The sequence below is a fragment of the Callorhinchus milii genome, unplaced genomic scaffold (genome assembly GCF_018977255.1).
Source record: "Callorhinchus milii isolate IMCB2004 unplaced genomic scaffold, IMCB_Cmil_1.0 Scaffold7, whole genome shotgun sequence".
Lineage (NCBI taxonomy): Eukaryota > Metazoa > Chordata > Chondrichthyes > Chimaeriformes > Callorhinchidae > Callorhinchus > Callorhinchus milii.
Window position 1 is genome coordinate 1,788,878 of NW_024704748.1, and position 21,035 is coordinate 1,809,912.

Sequence of the window (21,035 nt, forward strand, 5' to 3'; positions counted from 1 at the left end):
TCTCTCCCTTTTTGATTTTTAATTTTATGTGTTGAAAAAAATCAATTATTTTAATTTTAAAAGTTTATGTGTGTGTGTGTGTGTGTGGGGGGGGGGTGTAGGGAGGATAGGAAGGGAATGAATTGTGCTTTTTTTTAAAAAAAAGGCAATATGGCAATACCAAAAAAACTTTCCCTCCAAATACAACACACAATACTTTATGTAATAAATAAGACGAATAAATAAATAGGCATTTAGGGGTCTCTGAGTTACACGCGCTCCCCAGGTACCAGCTGTTGAAGCAGTCCCTGGGGGTCACTGGCTCTCTGGCCCAGATGAGAGACGCTTAGTTTGTGCTTAAGGTGCTGAGGAGGGTTTGGGGAGAACGGAGAATACTCTTTTCCTTTTAGATCTTTTCTTGCTTGGCAGCAAATAATAAGGCAAACCCCCCCCCCCCCCCCACCCCCAATAATCCTCTCATTATTCTCTTTCCCTACGATCAAAATAAGCACAGGAATAATCCCATTTTTATTATTATTCATCGCGTTTGAGCGTTTAATTTTGTGTGACACTACACTAATCCTAAAACGCTTTTTAAAAAAAAAAGCGCCTCAAAGCCCTTCACAGAGAATCGCTGTGCGGTGTAGTGAGCGCGGCAGACAACTTGTCCACCGCTTTGGCTCCACAGTTGTTAAAGACACAAACAAGCCATGATGTGAATAACCGATGTGTTTCTGGAAGATTGTTGACCAGGATCCTGGGAGAAACTCCCTTCACTTTTCAAATCTTGCCGTGGGATTTTTAATGGGTCCTTGGTTTAAAAAAAAGCAACAAAACAAATGAGGTGCTATTACCCCTCCTCCTCCTCCTCCTCCTCCTCCTCCAAATGAATCTCAAGTTCTCAATTTCCCCCAAGTGCTCCGATACGCCGTCTGGAGTGAAGGCCGATACATGTTGTTATGGGAGTGTAGATATAGTGTCAAATTGACAGCCTCACCTCTGCAACCGGATATGCATAGGGGAAGGCGTAGTGGCCCACTCACTGAGTGATTGTTACATTTTTAATGTTATTGAAGATCTGGTGGGACTACCATCTCTCGCCTAATATTGATAATAACCCAGCAACTTTTAACACATCACGTGAATGCTGCTACTCAAGCCAATATCTCGTCAAGATGTTCTGACCCTGCACTTGGCTTGGAATGATTATGGTTACTCTGTATGATTGCATTGCTGACCTGCAGCACAGTCGACATATATGTCACCTTGAATTAACACGACTCTCAAGTGAGACTGGAGAATTCCTCCCTGCATTTGGGACACAACACGTCAAGCGACTGGCAGGATGGGGGAAGGCGATCTAGATGGACCTTGGTCTTCTTTACTTAGCAAATTCTTATATTCGCGTATGTGGAGTGGGCTCCAAATGGGACCAGTTGATTTTACATTGATCAGTTCCTTGGAAATCGAACTTGCTATATGTACACTATTGGAAATAGTATTGGGGAGGTGGATGCTGTCTAAGGATATGTGTAGACCAGTTGATTTACAGAAAAGAAAGTTTCTCTGCCGCTGGGGTAAAATGGTTAGGAAATAGTACAGATGTGGGGATGAAGGAATATTTGGGGGTTTCATGTTGTATTGACTTTGGGGATAAATGAGTGTTCAGACAGAATTCTGTCCTCTAGATTGGGACAAAGTGTGTGTGGGTGGATAGAGTCAGTAATTTCATCAAGCGGCTTCAGTTAACCAAATATTCGATCGATCTACAGATTGCAGTGTCAACGTTTCACAATGAAGTAGAATCAGCTTTATATAATTGCACTTTATTAAGTGGAATGTTGTAATGTCAGAGAAAATATCTGTTCACTAATATTTCCCAGTACCTGTATAGCAGGTGATAATTCTGCAATATCTGTGTCGTGGCAGTACAAATCTGACCTTCAGTCGTATAATTGTACTGAAGACTTTGAACTATGTTCCTCCTTCAGTAGTAAACTCTTCTGCATCATCTCACTTAATGATTGTAACATTTTAACATTAGCAACTTTTTATAAGCAATTGGAAATCTTGAAATGAAAATAACTTTTAAGTCGCACTATGTCCTTCACAATCTAACATGTTGCAATCTGTAAAATTCCTCTTGGGTTTGCGTACATTTTAACTGATTTAGATTAACCTTTGAGAGAGTTTTGCTTTTCCTGACGGTCCTGTTGCCAAATCGGTCACCCCATTCAGTGATCAGGATATAAGAACTGAATCAAAACCGGCAAATATAATTGATGTCCAGTGAATACAGTAACGTATCTTTGTAAATATTTACTGAAATGTAAATATAATTTACGAAGGCTTGCTCTGTTACCTTGAAATTGCCCATTAGAGTTCAGGGTAGGCATATAAAGATAATCTCTACTTTGAAGTTGAGTTGCTTAAGGTATCGTCAGTTCTGACTCTGAGTTTACTAATGTTGCTTTTGCTTTTTTTTGTTACGATTCCAGCTCATCAATGTGTCGCTGTTCAAAACTATTCAGCCAGTAATAATAATCCTTGCTTTTGATATAACATCTTATCACGTCTCAAAGCGTTTCACAGAATGTACCGTAAAGTGAATTGACTGTATATTTTGTGGACAAAACGCGGCAGCCAATTGTGCACTGCAACGTCCCACAAACAGTCGTGGGTTGAGTGACCAATTTATTTTGTTTCCTGCATGTTGCTCAGTCACCAGATAACTCCTGGTAAATGAAATCAACTTGACATTTCTAGTGCAGTGCCGCTGCTAATGTCGCATCCTTCCAGTGGAGCGCAGGATTTGTAACTAACCTGATCTGCAAGTTATCTACAGTGGGTAATCGCACTGAAGCCCACAAAATATATGATAAATATAATAATAATCCTTGCATTTGATATAGCGCCTTTTCACGTCTGCTAGACATCTCAAAGCACGTCACAGAATACACTGTAAAGTGAATTGACTGTCTATTTTGTGGGCGAAATACAGCAGCCAATTGCGCACAGCAGTGTCCCACAAACAGTCGTGGATTGATTGACCAAATTATTATTGTTGTTTTCCTTGAGGGATTATTATCAGGCGTGTGGAGTAAGGAAACTCGCCCAAGGTTTCTCCCTGCCAGGAATTGAACCCAGGTCTCTCGGTTGCGAGGCGAGTGCTCTAACCACTCAACTACAGGACTCGATGGCCCAAATGCATTCCAGGAAGTGCTGTCGTTCTGCTGTGTGTACCATTGAGGTGGTTCTGTTACAGCCACGTGGAAGGTGGCCTACAACTTGCAGAAGTATTCAGCGTCTTACTCACTCTGCACTGATGCAACATTTTACATGTCACTTCGTGTTATAACCGTATCAAACCACCTTATTGACACGTTTTTTTATTCACCTAGAATTTTTTTTCCATGTTCCGCTTCACTGAAGGCGACTGCTACTGGTTTCCCTCGACTGGCTTTGCTCTTCATTGTACTGGGGTGTGATTGCTACTTGGGATTGGTAGCTACTTGGAGCCACACGTGAATTTAGTGGATGCTTGGGTCCAATGAACAACAACAACTTGCATTTGCACCGTGCCCCTCACGCAGAGATCGCTTGGCAGTGGCGGAGCACGATTCCGAGCTGGGAAGGGGTGGGGGGGGGTGGGGCGAGGTGTCCGTAGGCACTATGGAACAGGAAGGTCTTTAGGCGCGACCTGAAAATGGGGAAGGAAGGGGCAAGGGGCTAGAGGAAGAGCGTCCCAGAGTTTCAGGGCGGAGTGGCTGAACAGCGTGACTTATTCTATTAAGAGCACAGCTCTTCAGTGGCACTCTACCATTGTGTGTGAGTGAGAAGCATCTGTAAGTGTTTATATGCATTCCAAAATATTCCACGTCAGCTTTCAGTGATGATGATAATAATAATCCTTGCGGTTGGTATAGCGCTTTATCGTGTTGTTGAGACGTCTCAAAGTGCTTCACAAGCTATACAGTCAAACGGAATTACTGTGTGTTTTGTGCGCGAAATGAGGCAGCCAATTGCGCACTGCAGTGTCCCACAAACAGTCGTGGGTTGTGCGACCATTTTTATTATGTATATTTTTTTTAAATTTGAAGGGATTATTACCCCCTGGAAAGTGATCTGCAAATCGGCTAGCAACCGGGTTCTTACGTATCGCTAGGTAAACAGGCGTGGGTTAATTTTTCTTTATTTTGGAAGGGATTATGTCTGAAAGCGCTTCATTCACCTCAGGAGGATTTTTCTACAGAGTGTACGATGTAGGAGAAACGCGGCAGACTGTTTTGCGCACAGTGATGTCCTTCCAACAACCAACCAACCACGGTACGCAAAACAGCCATAAACAGAGTCAGAGGAGCTCTACAACATCCCCTTCCCCCCCCTCCCCGTCTCCTGAGCTAACCCCTAATCTGCAGGTCACACAAACACAAACTTTTTTTAAAAAAAACTTTGAATGAAAAGTCCTTAAAAAAAATCTTGCATGTTTTAATCAGGAGAGGCAGCTTGTGATACCCACCCTCTCCTGGCTATATCTCAGAGAATGCTTACAAAAGGGTGTTCAGACAGACATTTCCCCACTCTCCTCCATCAATCGCTTCCTTAAACGATAAGACAAGATACAAGTGTACAGTTGATAATATAACCTGCAACGGAAACATGGTAACTTGTAAGTGCTTCAAAGAAGCCACACTTAGGGCTTGTTTTGGAATGTGCTAGTTGCATATCGATTTTTATGTAATGTACCTCTTTGACTGCACTTTCGGTCATTTTCCTCCTCCCACCCCCAGCTCAGGCGCCCGACTAGGAGTGTCCAGTGCTTTGAGGCATCCTCCGAAGTGAAAGGCACTGTATAAATGTAAAATACAATTACATTTGTAAAGCGCCTTTCATGTCGGGAGGACATCCCAAGGCGCTGGACTGGCCGGGATTTGGACCCGAGCAGAGAGTGGGGGGGTGGGGGGCGGGGGGGTTGGGGTAAGTGAGGGGGGAAGGCACAGTCGAACAGGAGGGTCTTGAGCCGGGTCTTGATGGAGGCAAGAGGCAATCGTACTGTATTTTTTATGTATATATATATATACACACAATCGCATCCAACGCCACCCATAGTTATGTTTGAAAGAACAGGTTCGTCTACAAATTTCTTTGGAGACTCATGAAATTTCATTCTAATTCTGCCACAAAAGGAATTGCCAAAGGTAACAGAGATTTCATAATATTGTCAAAATTTGTTGACAACAGGAGACCCTTGTCCCAAGAGAAGTTTTGTTCTATTCCAAAGAGGAGTTCAAATTCTTATTGGCAGCGAATCATTGAGAATTCATAGTAAATATTGTAGTTTTCTCACTATTGTCAACACACCAATATGTTCCAATATGTCAAGATAAATAACCTTCCCCAACATTGTTACCAGCCTTTGATAAATTGCACCATTTATGTCTATTGCAATATAATAATCCTAATAATAATCCTTCCATTTGATATAGCGCTTTTCACGTCGGGAGGACGTCCCAAAGCGCTTCACAGAACACACTGTAAAGTGAATTGACTGTATATTTGTGGGCGAACGCGGCAGCCAATTGTGCACAGCAATGTCCCACAAACAGTCGTAGATTGAAAATGACCAATTTATTATTGTTTTTGGTTTTGGAGGGATTATTATTAGGCTCTGTGTGGAGTAAGGAAACTTGCCCAAGGTTTCGCCCTCTGCCTGGAATTGAACCCAGGTCTCTCGCTTGGAAAGCGAGTGCTCTAACCACTGAGCTACAGGACTCCAATATGAACCTCACACTAACATACCCTTAATACATTTTTTTTATAGTCCTAAAGACTGCTTCAGAAAAAGCCAAACAGCTCTGTGTTTACCCGGGTAGCTGGTCATATACGTACTGGCAAGTCATGCGGTCCTTATTAAAGATCTCAACTGGCACAATTGTCGATTGGTTCAAAATAAATTCACAAGCTGAGGCTGGATTTATTTAGAAATGTGTATCATGTGTTTGAAAGAAACCAACAGGAAATTTATTTTGTTGGTTAATCTTGAGCAAACAATTCTGGTTACAAGCCCATTGTTTGTAATATATTCTTGTGTTCATAGCAGCTGCTCAATGGTCTGTTTTGCCATGGTGTTTAGGAGGTGTTTTTTGTACTCGGGTTGTGGACTGAATTCTGAACAGCTTTGAAGGTTCTGGGAGTATGAAGAGGCAGAGATAAATAAAAACTTCATGAGAAACATTTTTTTGAGTGTTTCCCGGGCCTTGCGGTGTGAGATGACAGGAAGGAAGCCAGGGTTGAAGAGTAGAAATTGAGATTTTGTTTGATTTCCCCTTAGGTTGCAGCAGATATTTTCAGAATTTCATGCAGAGGATGGGATAGAGTCCACAATTGATCTTGCATAATGTGTGGAAGAAATGAGTTAGAAGAGCCAAATGAGCTTCACTGTTCAAAGCATTATTTTCTTACTCTCCGACACTAACTGTTCTGTACAATGCAAATTGATTTTTGGTACAATGAAAACCCTGAGCAGTCCGAATTTTCTAAACGTCAGGTCATGCAGCACATACTAAGCTACAGTAAAGCAGATGAAGATTTCTTTAATGCATTTAAGAAGTACTTTAAAAAAAAGCTGCACCATTTAGTTAATTGATATTTGTAAGCAATTCTAACAAAGTGAGTCTGTGTAAAGCTTATCATTGAGGTAGAAATCATCTGGACTGCTCGAATATCCGCTTTGTTTTTACAGTACTTTCCCATCCCATGTACACATCTGCCGTTTTGGATTAAGTGTGTGTCATACATGATGGCATTAGGGAACTCTTTGCTTTACAATATCACATTTGGCCTCATTATTCTCTGGAGAAACCCACTTCTCGTTTTGAATAGTTCCACGGGATCTCTGATGGCCACCTGAACAGGCAGACGGCCATTTAGGTAAGGTCCCATCCGAATTGCCGACAATGCAGAGCTTCCCTGACGTGGAGCTTTTCCAGCACGCAGTTTAATCCGTGTGACCTGTACTGCAAAAGGAAAAATAGGGCAAGTATTTGAGTACAGTATAGCAGACCACGCTGCCAAATGGTATATTGAGTTAAAGCACAAATTGACTGCCTGTTGTAGCAGTGAATTGTACAGAGCAGAAGGTCACAATTTTTCAGTTCTAATTTGTGCTGAGGAGGCTGATTTGGGCTCAGTTGGTAGAACTCTTGCTTTTGAGTCGAGCTCCATGTCAGGGAAGCTCTGCATTATTGGCAATTCGGATGGGACTCGGATGGGACCTTACCTAAATGGCCATCTGCCTGTTCAGGTGGATGTTAAAGATCCTGTGGAACTATTCAAAATGAGAAATGGGTTTCCCCAGGTGCCCTGGCCAACAAATCGCCAGATAAAATTGGTCATTCGCTTCATGGCTGTTTGTTGGACATTTTTGTATCCAAATTGGTTGCTATATTCCCTATAAGATACAGTCACTACACTATATCACAATGCAAGCATTATTATTTTATATTGTAATGTCCCAAGTACTATACATTGTGATTTTCTTAAATTGGAACTCCAGTTGGCTCAGCTGTGGAGCGACAGTGAAGTTGACAGCTTGCTCAGTTACACACATTAGTGAGATTATTTACTTGAAGTGTTACTTGTCGAATCTAATTATCAACAAGACTAATATGCCTTTTTTTTTCTTTCTCTTCCACACGTTATAGCTGGCTCCCTCCCTGCCACTGCAGGAAGACTTCGTATATCACTGGAAGGCTATTACTCATTACTACATTGAAACATCAGGTAAAGAAGTTTGTGATTAAATGCTTCAAATTCACTCTTTCATCTACATGGAAAACAGAATGACTGGTTTATTGTATCCTCTGTTGGTAAAAGTATGTTTATGAATTGCAGTGCATATAAAGTCTTTTCATTATTCAATTTATTAAAGCCTCTAGTCTGAAGCTAAACAATTATTCACAATTGATATTCTGTTTTCTTTGTCAGTGACTTAAGGGTTTGTTACCTACCTGTCTTGATGAGTTGTACCCAATTGCAATATGTTTTTCAAACTTGGGACATCTGAAATATTGTAATAAATTGGTGGCATTTCAGTACTGATTAGAGAAGTATTTGATTTTTCTTCAGTGTTTACTGTCCCCCATTCTTAACCAATTCTGTATTGACAACTGCCTAGTTTCAGAGTCACTTGTTTAGAGTAAATGACATTAAATGAAACATCAATAACAGCTACTGGGTTTAGATTGTCATTTTTTAGATCCTATATCATGTCGTTTCTGCAGAAATGGACTGAATATTAATTTTGAATTCCAGAGCACAATTGTGATTTATTAAAGTGTATTAAAACTTTGTGAGAACCAAGAGGGAAACTCACAACTCTGTCATGCCAGATTGAGCCTTTATTAATTTGGACTTGCATTGTTAGTTTTGAGGTGAATGCATTTTATTTTGCTGAAATGGTCCTTCAATGCAGGTTCGTTCTTATTTAGTTAGTTGGATAGGAATCTTATACAGTGGGAAAAAAATGCTGCAAAGGGCCCTTGCAAGGCTGTGGCTTAAATTTTATAGAGCCATCTGATTAGTGGAGCCCTATAGCTGAGTGGTTAGAGCACTCGCCTTGTAAGCGAGAAACCTGGGTTCGATTCCTGGCAGGGAAACATATTGGGCAAGTTTCCTTACTCTGTTTACCTGTAGTAAGTTGAACCCATTTGTTAGTCGATTGGCGGATCGCCGTTGTGGGGATAATAATGCCTTCCTAAAAAAATTAATAAATTGGTCACTTCAATCCGCGACTGTTTGTGGGACGCTGCTGTGCGCATTTGGCTGCAGCATTTTGAAACACAGTCAATTCACTTTATAGTATATTCTGTGAAGCGCTTTGAGACATCTCAAAGATGTGATAAAGTGCTACATCAAATGCAAGTATTATTATCTCCTTCCTGCACTCCAGAACTATTTTGAATGGTCACATTTCTCCCATAGCCAGCAACTTTGTGTTGACCCTGGCCCAGTTATAAAGGTTTATATGCCCCTTCTGCAAATAGCATCAGGCATGTGATTTCTTACTTGAGCTATGTGCTCTCTGTCTGGGTACAGTTCAACCTTTAGCATTATGTCATGCCTCAGAATTTAGATTTGTGTCCTAAGTGCCCCAGTATTTATTTGTATCAGGCTTCAGGTCAACAACATCTTGTCATCGATCCTTTCCGGTGCTAGCAGAGGTGACATTTCACTGCTTCTTTGGAGGTTATTTATTCTCAGAATGTGCTTGGATGTCTTTTAGAGCTCTGACATCCCAGACAATTGTTTGAGGAATTTAACATCTTCATTAAAATAAATGGATCCTTTCTGTAGGAAATGTTATTGGAGCAGCTCAGCAGTTCAGGTGGGAGAGCTTCTATATACCAAGTACCAAACAAGCCATGTGTTTACACTGTGTTTCACCCATTATTGCTGGGGAAGTACTTTGAACAAAACAACAATGATGACTTGCTATTATACTGTGCCCCTCACGCAGGGCGGAGCATGATTTTTGACAGTGGTGGAGCCCAACGCCAAGCCAGGGGGAGGGAGAGGTGACTTAGGCACGGTCGAATAGGAAGGTCTTCAGGCACGACCTGAAAATGGGGAATGAAGGGGCAAGGCAGAGGGATAGAGGAAGATTTTCAGGGTGTAGTGGCTGAAAGCACGCCACCATTGATGGAACGGAGGGGACGGCATGGGGGACATGCAGGAGGCTGGAGCCAGTTGAGCGGAAGCAGCGGTTTGTGTGTTGGGCGATAAGCAGGTCGGAGAGGTAGGTAGGTGCCAGGGCATGAAAGGGTTTCAAAATCTAAGTGAGGATCTTGAAATCGAAACAAAAAGTAACCTCTCTAGACTTTCCATCCCATTTCTGTTTAGTTTTTGGCACTGTTTCCATTTCAACTATTTAAACCACCTGAGGAAGAGGGTTGGGGGCTGTTAGTCTTCCTCATTCTTTAAATGTAGTTTATCCTCATATCAATAGCACTTACTTCTTTATATCTAACTCTTACTTGGAAAAGTTGGAGGTAGTCTTAGATGCATGGATTTTATGTAGGGCAGGAATAGCAAATCAGTGGCTCTTATGAGACTTTGACTGCAGTAACTAAAATTTTGGGGAGGGATTGTCGCTGGGAGAACTTGTCTATCCTATTGTAGTTTGATGGTAAACTAGACTCAAAAGATTGAGGAAATCTATACATAAAGTAGGTAATCTGATTTTAATCTTTAGATTTTGATTTGCTAACCTGGTCTTAAACATCCTAAATGAGCATCTTTTTTGTTGATAGATGACAAAGCTCCAGTAACGGACACAAACATCCCGTCACATCTGGACCAGATGCTGGATATTTTGGTGCAAGAAGAAAGTGAGAGAGAGTCTGGAGAAACGGGGCCTTGCATGGAGTACTTGCTGCATCACAAGATTCTGGAGACTTTATACACCTTGGGAAAAGCTGATGTATGTTTTGTAACTCTTATTGAACTTCCTCCTTTAATTTCTTTAAATAAGTTTCACTGCCTCTGACATTTAACATCATTCCAACTGCATGCAAGTTAAGGTCGTAGTATAAGAACAAATTGTTTTTGAAATGTGACCCCTGAGTTTTGCAATACTAATCTAATAATAATCCTTGCAAGTACCTGGGTGAGACTAATTCTCCCTCCCTCTCCATGGCTGCAAAAGACTTTATTTTAGCCCACACCTGACAGATTTGCTGCTCTTCACTCTGGCTGTCTGATTTGGGCTTGGTGCTCTTCAAATACAAATATACACATTTCTGTTGAAAACTGCACTTTATAAATTCTATTGTACTATAAAACTGAACAAATTTAACTTTACACTATTACACGTGGAGTCCTGTAGCTTTGCAAGTGAGAGACCTGAGTTCAATTCCAGGCAGAGGGCGAAACCTTGGGCAAGTTTCCTTACTCCACACAGAGCCTAATAATAATCCCTCCAAAAACCAAAAACAATAATAAATTGGTCATTTCCAATCTACGACTGTTTGTGGGATATTGCTGTGTGCAATTGGCTGCCGCGTTCGCCCACAAATATACAGTCAATTCACTTTACAGTGTGTTCTGTGAAGCGCTTTGGGACGTCCTCCCGACGTGAAAAGCGCTATATCAAATGCAAGGATTATTATTATTATTATATAAATGTTGAGTTCTGATTCCCCCTCCCCCTCTCTTACTTTGTAAGACATTCATATTAAATAAAGCAACATGTTGTTCTAAGAATAAGTGTATTGTATGCTGTGGGATGTCGTGCAGGAGGAATATTATAGAGTTTCACATAATAACCAGTCGAGACGAGATTCAACAGAGTAAGAGGTGGTACTAAAATATACCCCATGAACACTTTTAATAAGTACATTTTGTGCCTAGTTTATAACACGTTGAACTATTTGGAATTGTGCAGCACTGCTTAATGTACTGCAGCAAATTTGCTAATTCATCTCCAATGGAATTGAGTCATAGGGTGGAGAGTAAATACAGCAACAACAACAACAAATTACATGTATAGCGCCTTTCACGTCAGGAGGACTGCATACTGCAGCTATGGAATTGCACATTTTGGTTATTCAGTAGAATTGGCATAAACGTGCAGCATTCAATTTTAAGCACTTTGGGACATGCTCCCAACTTTGAAAGGCGCTATGTAAATATACATTAATATTGTAATTTTATTTTTCTCACAGGAAATTCTTGGTCTAAGCGGAACATACCATGACAGATTCAGATTAATGTAGCACGTTTAGGTTTATGGATTTCCATAAATTTATCAGGGGGGGTTGATGCTTGTTTTCTAAAAAATTAATTGACGCCGCTTGACAATTTGTTTGCATTTTAAAACTTAAGTTTTCCAAGTAAAACAAATAGCGGTTCATTATTGGATAGAACCAGCTCTATGCTGAAGCATTTGACAATATTGAAGAGCTGAATATTTTCCATTACAGTGAGCAATCTACCACAGAATTGTAGCATGCATTAACAATAAGGTACAGATTTAAGTATTTAAGTAGCATAATATTTCCTAATCTATAATCAAATAACTTGCATAGACATTCAGGTTAATTACTTGTCTGTCTTACTGCAGCCAAAAGGTAAAGTTCTTAAGAAAATTTCATTTAGATATTTTGCATCCATTGCTCTTAAATCACGCTACTTTGTACTTTTAAATCTCATTATGTAACTTATTTATTAGAATGAATTTCACCCACAAAATATACAGTCACTGCCCTTTACAGCATATCCTGTGAAGCGCTTAGAGTCGTCTCGAAGACGTGATAAGGCGCTATATCAAATGCAGGGATTATTTATCATTATGAAAATAATTCTGTTTTTTCAAGAAGGTAAATTTGTATCTTAGGCTTTCAGATAAGTCTTCTATTTTGTCTCTGATCCTCTTCTCTCTCCACCCCCCTAAAAAAAAACATTACCTCTTTTTACATTTAAACACCTCTTCCCCAGCCAAGTGCCCAAGTCGGTAATTATCCATGATTCCTGAAGCCATTGTATCTTGAATTAATCAGGATGCTTCATGTTAGCTATATCACACAGCTGTGATGCCCTAAGAAAGCTCACTGAATCTTTTGAAAGTTGCAAATTAGATTGAATACATCCAGAGTCAAAAATTTGAATTATAACACCACTAAATTGATCCAATTTGTTTTTAATATTTTGTTGTTGTTTTATCAAGCCAATATAATCGTATTAATCCTTGCATCTGATGTAGCGCTTTTCACGTCTTCTGGACGTCTCAAAGCACATGATAAAGTAGACTTAGAGAATCCCGACAGGAAAGCAATTTCAGTCGCTGTTCTGGCTGGCGGTGTTTATTCTATGTGGAAGCCAAGAGGTTGTGCATTTTGTTTTATGTTATTCTCTTGAGGATATTTCTGACTGTTGCTTTCGGGTGTGTGTCTGTGTGTTTCCAGTGCCCGCCTGGTATGAAGCAGCAAGTCCTGGTTTTCTACACAAAGTTACTGGGAAGGATTCGACAGCCTTTGCTCCCGCACATTAATGTTTACAGACCCGTCCAGGTACAATAATGGCTCAACTATCATTTCGGTTACTTTGTAGGATGAGATCAAAAGGGCCAAAGGGCCTTCTTCATCCAAATCTTGCTTGTGACCTTGTGTGAAAAAACAATTTCTTACACTTGTAACTTCTGCCAAAGCAAAAACTTGTTGTCGTTTTCTCCAACCGTTCTTAACTTCCTTCTGTTCAGTCACAATTTTTTGTTTTTTTTAACAGAAATTAATTCGACTTTGTGGTGAAGTTCTTGCTGCCCCCACTGAAAACGAAGAAATTCAGTTTCTCTGTATAGTGTGTGCAAAATTGAAACAGGATCCCTATTTGGTCAACTTTTTTCTAGAGGTAAGAGTGTGCTGCTTTGCCATGAATGTAAAGTTGTCAGAAATGTAAATTTGTAGAATGTTTCTTGGGCCCTTCTTTGAAAGTTCATTGAATTGCCTGTATAACCAAGTTAATACAGTTTCTTGCAATTCAATACGGGCAAGTCTTGAGCCATTTCCCCTGGCTCCAGGTGACTGCTCTTATTCTCTGTCATGAAGGTGAAAGCTGCAGATAATCGTGCAGCAATCTTTGAAATTGCTCTTGGCTCAGAACGCAAAGTAAAAACTTGAAAGCATTTTGAAATTCAGGTGTTGCTTAGTAATTGGCTGATAATACCTGGCGGCTGGTCAGAGCAGTAAAATGTCTCAAATGCACCAGAATCAAATAGTTCAAACCGTTTGAAAGTGTTGCGACCTTTTTTTTCAAATTGTACACAACAAAAAAAAAACCCACCATAGCGGAGACTCCCCCGTTACTTTGTAAGACTCGTCAGTGCCTTAAATGCCAGGTTTGTTGAGTTTTATTTGTTTTGAGTTAGCAGTGGGGGGTTGGGGAGACAACCATCATGCAATAGCATTTCTGATTAAATTAATGGCTTCACTAGATTTTGAAATTAAAACTTCACATTGGATTGATTTAATTGTGTAGTCAACAGGAACTTTGCTCTGACAGGGTGAAACCTTGGGCAAGTTTCCTTACTCCACACGCCTGATAATATAAAAATAGTAAATTGGTCACTTCAAACCACGACTGTTTGTGGGACACTGCTGTGCGCAATTGGCTGCCGCATTTCGCCCACAAATATACAGTCAATTCACTTTACAGTCTATTCTGTGAAGTGCTCTGAGACGTCGAGAAGACGTGAAAAGCGCTATATCAAATGCAAGGATTATTATTATTATTTTATACCTCCCAAAAAAGCAAATACTGGATTTGTCCACAATTTGTGTTCAAAATAAAAAAGCTCTCAAATGCATTGTTTTGTTTTTAAACAATCCTCTCAACTGTTTCCACCAACATTTTACAACATCAGCAATTTACGTTTTATAGTCAGGAGGAGCCTCAAAGGATGCTTTCTAATTTTTGCTTTCCAATGACATTTTATTGCCAGAGGAACCATAAAGAATTTATTATGGCTACTTTTATATTTGTTTCCTGTGCAAGTGAAATATTGCACTTATAGAATCAATATTTTTAACCTTGCCTGACACAAGAATAAAATGGTTTAGTTGAAACCAAAGTCAGTATTTGTGAACTGTTGTGACATTGTTCAAAGTACAACATTGGTATTGCTTGAAGGTTGATTCCATCTGCCTGATAGCTAGACTTGAGCAGAATCATGTTGACCTGGGTTTGATTCCTGGCAGGGTGAAACATTGGGCAAGTTTTCTTACTCCACACGTCTCTGTTTATCTACAGTAAGTAGGAACCCGGTGGGTAGTCGATTGGCGGATTTTCAGGGGTAATAATCCCTTTTAAAAAAAAGGTGGTAACTTGGTCATCCAGTCCACGACTGTTTGTGGGACGCTGCTGTGTGCGATTGGCTGCCGCGTTTCGCCCACGAAATATACAGTCAGTTCACTTTACAGCATATTCTGTGAAGCTCTTTGAGACGTCTGGAAGATGCAATAAGGCGCTGTATCAAATGCAAGGATTTTTTTAATAAAGTGTCAGTTCTCGGGAGACATGGCAATTGAGACTGATTCTATCCACACATTCAAAAAACTGCAGAGCCTTTGCATAAGTAGTTATAAGCAGAATGACTGAATGATTTTCACCTTCCATAACCCAAGGGAGCTGAACCCATTGGAGAGTTCCAGCTGAAATTAGCAACCATCTGGACTTACTGAGTGGTGCCTTTACTCTATCTATGAGGGAAGTTTTTTTTAAAAATGGCAACTTACACAAATGCCATTAGTTTAAAATGTTTTCAGTGTAAATGCAGTTTATTCCGGTGTCATTGCTCTAGTCCCAACTGGAGAGTCACACAAGTAATATGCAAGTAAATCGAGTATCAATAAAAACAACAGATTACATTGTTGTCGGGAAGACGTCCCATAATTTTTCCATCATCAATGAAAGCTTATTCTATTTTTAACTGTAGGAGTTGTGGGAGTAAATCATTCTGATAACCTGCCTTTTAGATTTATACCATATTAAATGTATATATTCTGTGAAGCGCTTTGAGACGTCTCGAAGATGTGATAAGGCGCTATATGAAATGCAAGGATTATTATTATTGTCATTATGCAAGGATTATTATTGAACATTACTCTTTAATGTCACAAAAGCCCTGTTTGGCATGTGTCGTCTCATTTTCCTACTCTAAACCTGTTTGCTAGGTGAGCCAGGATCCCGTCCTGCACTCTTTCAGACTACAGGTCAGCAGCCCAGCTACAGAGACTGCTTGGTTTCTTAATTGGCATGTGTGTGGAACATAGTTACGCGCAATAATGAAAAGCAAATTTGACCGACGATGCAGCTTACTAGATAACACGAGAGGAGGACCTAAACTTGATTATATCCCACTTCCTTGTCTACAGATTGCCATCTCGCAGCCCTCTTGTTACCTTGCAAACTATTTGCACCTAGGAAAATAACCAGTTAAGTAAATTTGTGACGTGGAGGATATTTTCCATGACAAAGATAGTCATTGAAACAGCAAGTGGTTTGCAGCAAGATATAAGTCAATCAGATGGCTGTTTCGCTTTAATTAAAAAAAAATTGAATTTATAATGAATCCAGTACAATTGAACATGCTTTTAAATCTTTATGTTAAGGTTTAATAAAGTAATAATGTTCTCTCTATATTTTGTAAGATAGATAATTGAATTAAAAGGTGTCCTGTTTGGGCAATTTGCGACAAATGTCCAGTAAGGGAACACGATTTTGGTACAGCTCGAGCAAATTGACTGCAGAAAGCCTGAAGCTTAATAGCACATCTGCTTTGAATGTTATACCTCGCGGCGATCGTATGGATGTTAGCCTTCAGTTTCATATTGTTCCTTTCAGAGTGCTACAGTTTATTGCCTGAATGCAATATTCAGTGTTTATGTTTTCAAGACTTTAATTCAAAGTAACATTTTAGGTGTGACCTAATGAAATGCAGCCTAAAGTGAGCCTTTAAAGAGAGTGCACTGTGTATTTGGATAATTATCCGTAACTGTGTGGTCTCATTAAGCCAGTTTTAATAGTTTCCAAGTGAGCTAAACATCCCCTGCATTATTGTGTACAAGGCAATGAAGTTTCTTTGTATCAAAGCAATAAGGGTGCAGAAATGATTTGCAGTAATTGGTTTAGCAACTGTACAGAGTTACAATGCAGATTGGTAATAGACAAGTAATTAAGGGCACAAAGCAGTTTAAAAAACAGAACCCGAAAGGATAGACAGTGCGAGGCTTAGAGATGTCAAGCAGGGATGATTCTTGGCTGTTGACTTCTGTCTGGCTTTGAGTCGAGTAGAACAAACTGCCTACAGAACCCCACCCCAAAGACTTCACGGTGACCAGTGGATTGCCTGATAGGAAGGGTGCTTCCACACTGACAGAGCACGAATAACTACACTCTTGTGAGCTAGTCGTACTATTGTTCTTAGTATGGCTTTGAACTAAAATCAACAAGCAATGTGTCTTGATTACCATTCTGTCATGAACTGATTTTTTTGTTTATCTTCCTCCCCACCAACTCCCAGAATAAATCTGCAAGAGATACGGGATTTGCTCGTGCCGGCCAGACCAAAACAAATGTTTTAAGGAAAACCCTTGATTCTAAAGACCAATCTTCAGAGACCCAGAAGGCTGAAGCTCCTGACAGTGATGCCAGTGCTGGACTGTGTAACGCTACCGGCAGAGCTGTAATAGGCCAATTGGACAGCTGTACTGAATCATCCCCGCAAAACGCTCACCTGCAGCATTCTCTTAATAAAATGGCCATTTCCCACAGCCGCGAGCTATTGATCGCTGTCAAACACAGGACTACAACTTGGTGAACTCGTTGTTAAATCTCAGTAAAAGTCCGGTAGGTGCAAATACAAAACAAATGTATGTATAAGATTTCCTTCTCCAGCTCCTTCTGACAAATATCATGAAAAACCCCATTCGCCTGCAAAATACCCAGTCACTATGCTTAGCAGTGTAGCCATTGAAGCATTTTGAGATGTCGTCCTGATGTGAAAGGCACCTGATCAAATGCAAGAATTATTTGATCAGGGTATGCTGCCTTGGCAGGGGAAAGAGGGTGGTAATCAATGTCCAGGTAATGCGCATAACTGTTGGTGATACCCTGCGTTGTCATGAAAGCTAATGTTTCTTAAATGGATGAGTAGCATTTTTGAGGAAAATATGTACACTAGGACAAGATCTGTCAGTTTGATTTAGGTTTTACTGGGTCTTATGTATCTACATTTATATAGCTGCACAGGTGCGATGGAGTGAAAAAAGCCCAAGAAGCCTTTCAGGTTTGCTCCCAGGAGAGAACCTCTATTCCACCTTCCTCAAAGGCAAAAAGGAATTCCTCTGATCTTTTATAACCTATCATGTTCGCTTTTGCACCATTCATGTCCTTTCTTTTGAAGTGGCTGGGACCCTAACCTGTGTGAGAGGCACTGTAGAAATACAAGCTGCTGTTGTTGGTTTTGTACAAACATAGCAGCACAGTTAGGAAAATGTAATTGGAACTTGCGAGCCTGTGCCCAGAGAATGTGTGTCTTGAAAGCCCGAGTGCTGAGGAAGTCTCCGATTTTATGCATTTGTAAAATTATTAATAAATGTACAAAGTACCAGACAAAATCGATCTATTGTGGAATACTCGTGCTGAAAGTCGGCATGTAGTTCAGAGAAACCAGCTGATCTCTACCTCCACATGTTGTGAACAATGTTTATTCTGGGAATGAAAAGAAAACACTAACCATTTTCCTTCCTGTTGCTTTTCAGGATGGTCGAATTGTTGTTAAAGCATCAGAAGGTCTAATGTTACTTGTTAGTTTGCCAGAGCCGGCTGCTGCCAAGTGCCTGGCTGAGAATACGTCCTTGTGCCAATTACTTACAGATCGGCTGTGCACCCTCTACAGAGCACTGCCACAGTCAATAGACCCCATGGATATCGAGTCTTTGGAATCTGTCAACTGGGGGTAAGTAGAACATTAGTGTTCACAGTAACTGGCATTTTTTCGGAGGAATATTTATTAAGATTGTTGACATTTTGTGTGTCTGTGTGAGTGTTACACCCATGTGTGCGTTCGCGCACGTATATGTGTGTGTATGTGAGAGTGAGAGGCATCTCACACTGATGGGTTCTCATGTCACTCACAAATATTGAAGATGCAATTGCAATGCGTCTCCAGAGCAGGCCAAACTGCCTGTTTTTTAGTGAGTAAATAATGTGTTGAATAATTTAAGAGATGATACTTGTTGGCAAATCTACATAAATTCTATTTTTTTTAATATCCAGTTATTGGAATCTAACCTATGCCTTTCTTCTGGGTATCGTATGAAAGTGATGCCATTCTTTAAGGGCTACGTTCCCACTGTGGAAATGTTTGCACCAATTGATTCTTTGTCTCTTCCTTTCTGTGTTGCAGTTTAGATTCTTACAGCCATAAAGAAGATGCAGCATTCTCGGGAAAGCGACCTCTCATATCTTTCCTGTCTTGGCTTGATTACTGTGACCAGCTGATTAAAGAAGCGCACAAGGTTGGAACTCAAGAACCAAACTGAATTAATGCACTAATTTGCTTACATTTTTTTGCACAATGCATTCCATTCCATACCATTAATCATGTTCGAATTTGGGGGAATAGGGAACTATTCACAATCCTGTCCTCTCCCAATAGGGATCCTCATAACCTTGGCTAATTTCCCCTTGCTTACTCCAAAGACTAAAGCCAATTTTAGCTCCCCAACAGATATTGGTTACCTTAGCACAGAATTTGAACCTGCCACATTGCAATCTGTGTGACCCAGTTCTACAATGAGCAGTGCCCTTATTCACTTGGCTGGAATGGGAAACAAAGCCTTAATGTTATCGTTGATGAGACTTTGGATGTTTTGAGTTGGTTTGGAGTCAGGAGAATTAAACAATCAGTTTTAATGCATCTGTGCCAAAATAAATGAATAAAGCTGTTCACCGTTCAAATGTGGCTCTGTGACTATTGTTATATAATTATATAATCAGAATTTCTGTAGTGTTAAGTGGGAAATTAATCGCCAGCTGTATTCCTTATTTGTGCGTTTTGTTTACAGCTGACTGCAGCTGCCATGGCGAGAGCCATTCGGGAGGAGTTCTTTGTACCTGTCATGGAACCACAACTGTTGCAGACGTAAGCTGGCTTAATTTGTTCATCAAAATGATGGGACCTAGCATTGATATTCTGCTCTGGGGAATTTCTTACCGAACAGGAAATAAAAATACAACCTTCAGTTCACTTCTGCAGTCCCCGGAGAGAACGACAGATTTCCAGCATATAAATTAACTGACATTTTCTGACATTTCTGGGAAAACACGGTTTAAATACTATTTCCAAAGTATTGTTTTATCCATTGAAAGAGCCTGAATTCAAAGGGTTTCCAAATCAAAATGACACATAATGGTATTTTATTATTTAATAACACGGATATCTGTAAACCAATAAAACATTGTGCCATAGGTATCTGGCTTTAACTCTCAGCAGACGTTTTCATCAAGAGTTTCCCAGATTTAGAATTGTTGATCCTAAGTTCCTACAATTTTGTTCAGAAAGAGGGAGTTTAAGGGCACAAATGTATCTCCACTTTCTATCTAAATCATAGTAGGTATGAATAGGCAGATGAGGCTGTCCCACGTTTTCGTTCTTGAGGGAATAACTTAGTGCAGATGAGTTTGTCCTTAATTTTAGTTGCACAAGACATTGTTACATTTTGCTCTGGTTTATAAAAAAAATGCTTGTTATTTTGTAGATCAGAGATTGGTATTCTGACATCGATATCGCTTCTAAATCGCATCATCCGACAGATCACATCCCACGCCATGCTACAAGAGTTGGTCTTCTTCCTGTTAGGAGAGCAGAGACAGCCTGAAACGCCCGGAGATAGCAAGCACCAGCTGCGATATCGGCTGATAGAACATTGTGACCATCTCTCAGACGAGGTGAGCATTCATTTGTTCAAAATCTGTTGCATCATTTGTAGGTGAGACATAATAGAACAGTTCCATCACTTGCATCCACTCTTGGTTCTGGTAAAGTGATAGATTCCATGCTTGCATTAAATTAATGCGTAAATTGTGTAAAAGGTGTGTTTTGCACCATGTAAAAAATTTATGTACAGCAGGTGCCATTAAATATGCATTAACCCCAATGAAAAGATTCTTTTCATTGCTTGTTACTGACGTAATTAAGGGCATTTGTAATTCCCTCTTGACATGGGCTTACACATGGCCCAGAATACATGTGTGTTTATACATGGTTATCCAACTTTTATACTATACCCAACTGGTGGAATATTGGGCTCACTGTAGGGGAAGAGAATCCCAGCCCCAGATTCCTAAATGGATAGTGAGACCGCTGCTCCCAACATATAAAATATGTGTTTGAAAGTGGCAAGAATCTCCTGGTAATTCTATTGCAGCAATGCCAAGCTATGGCACAAAGCCTGTTATTCAAGGTAGAATTGTTTCATTTTGTAATAATGAATCCTGCT

The 21,035-nt window shown here is 40.1% G+C and overlaps 1 protein-coding gene across 1 annotated transcript in view; it reads left to right on the forward strand.

The window, feature by feature from the left end:
• fhip2a (FHF complex subunit HOOK interacting protein 2) overlaps positions 1 to 21,035 on the forward strand; it is a 36,720-nt gene that overhangs the window by 2,556 nt on the left and 13,129 nt on the right. Inside the window, 10 exon segments of the mRNA XM_042336756.1 lie at positions 7,683 to 7,761; positions 10,290 to 10,459; positions 12,942 to 13,046; positions 13,261 to 13,383; positions 17,054 to 17,293; positions 17,296 to 17,379; positions 18,294 to 18,490; positions 18,941 to 19,052; positions 19,602 to 19,678; positions 20,295 to 20,484. Of these exon segments, the coding sequence (XP_042192690.1) occupies positions 7,683 to 7,761; positions 10,290 to 10,459; positions 12,942 to 13,046; positions 13,261 to 13,383; positions 17,054 to 17,293; positions 17,296 to 17,379; positions 18,294 to 18,490; positions 18,941 to 19,052; positions 19,602 to 19,678; positions 20,295 to 20,484 (1,377 nt within the window).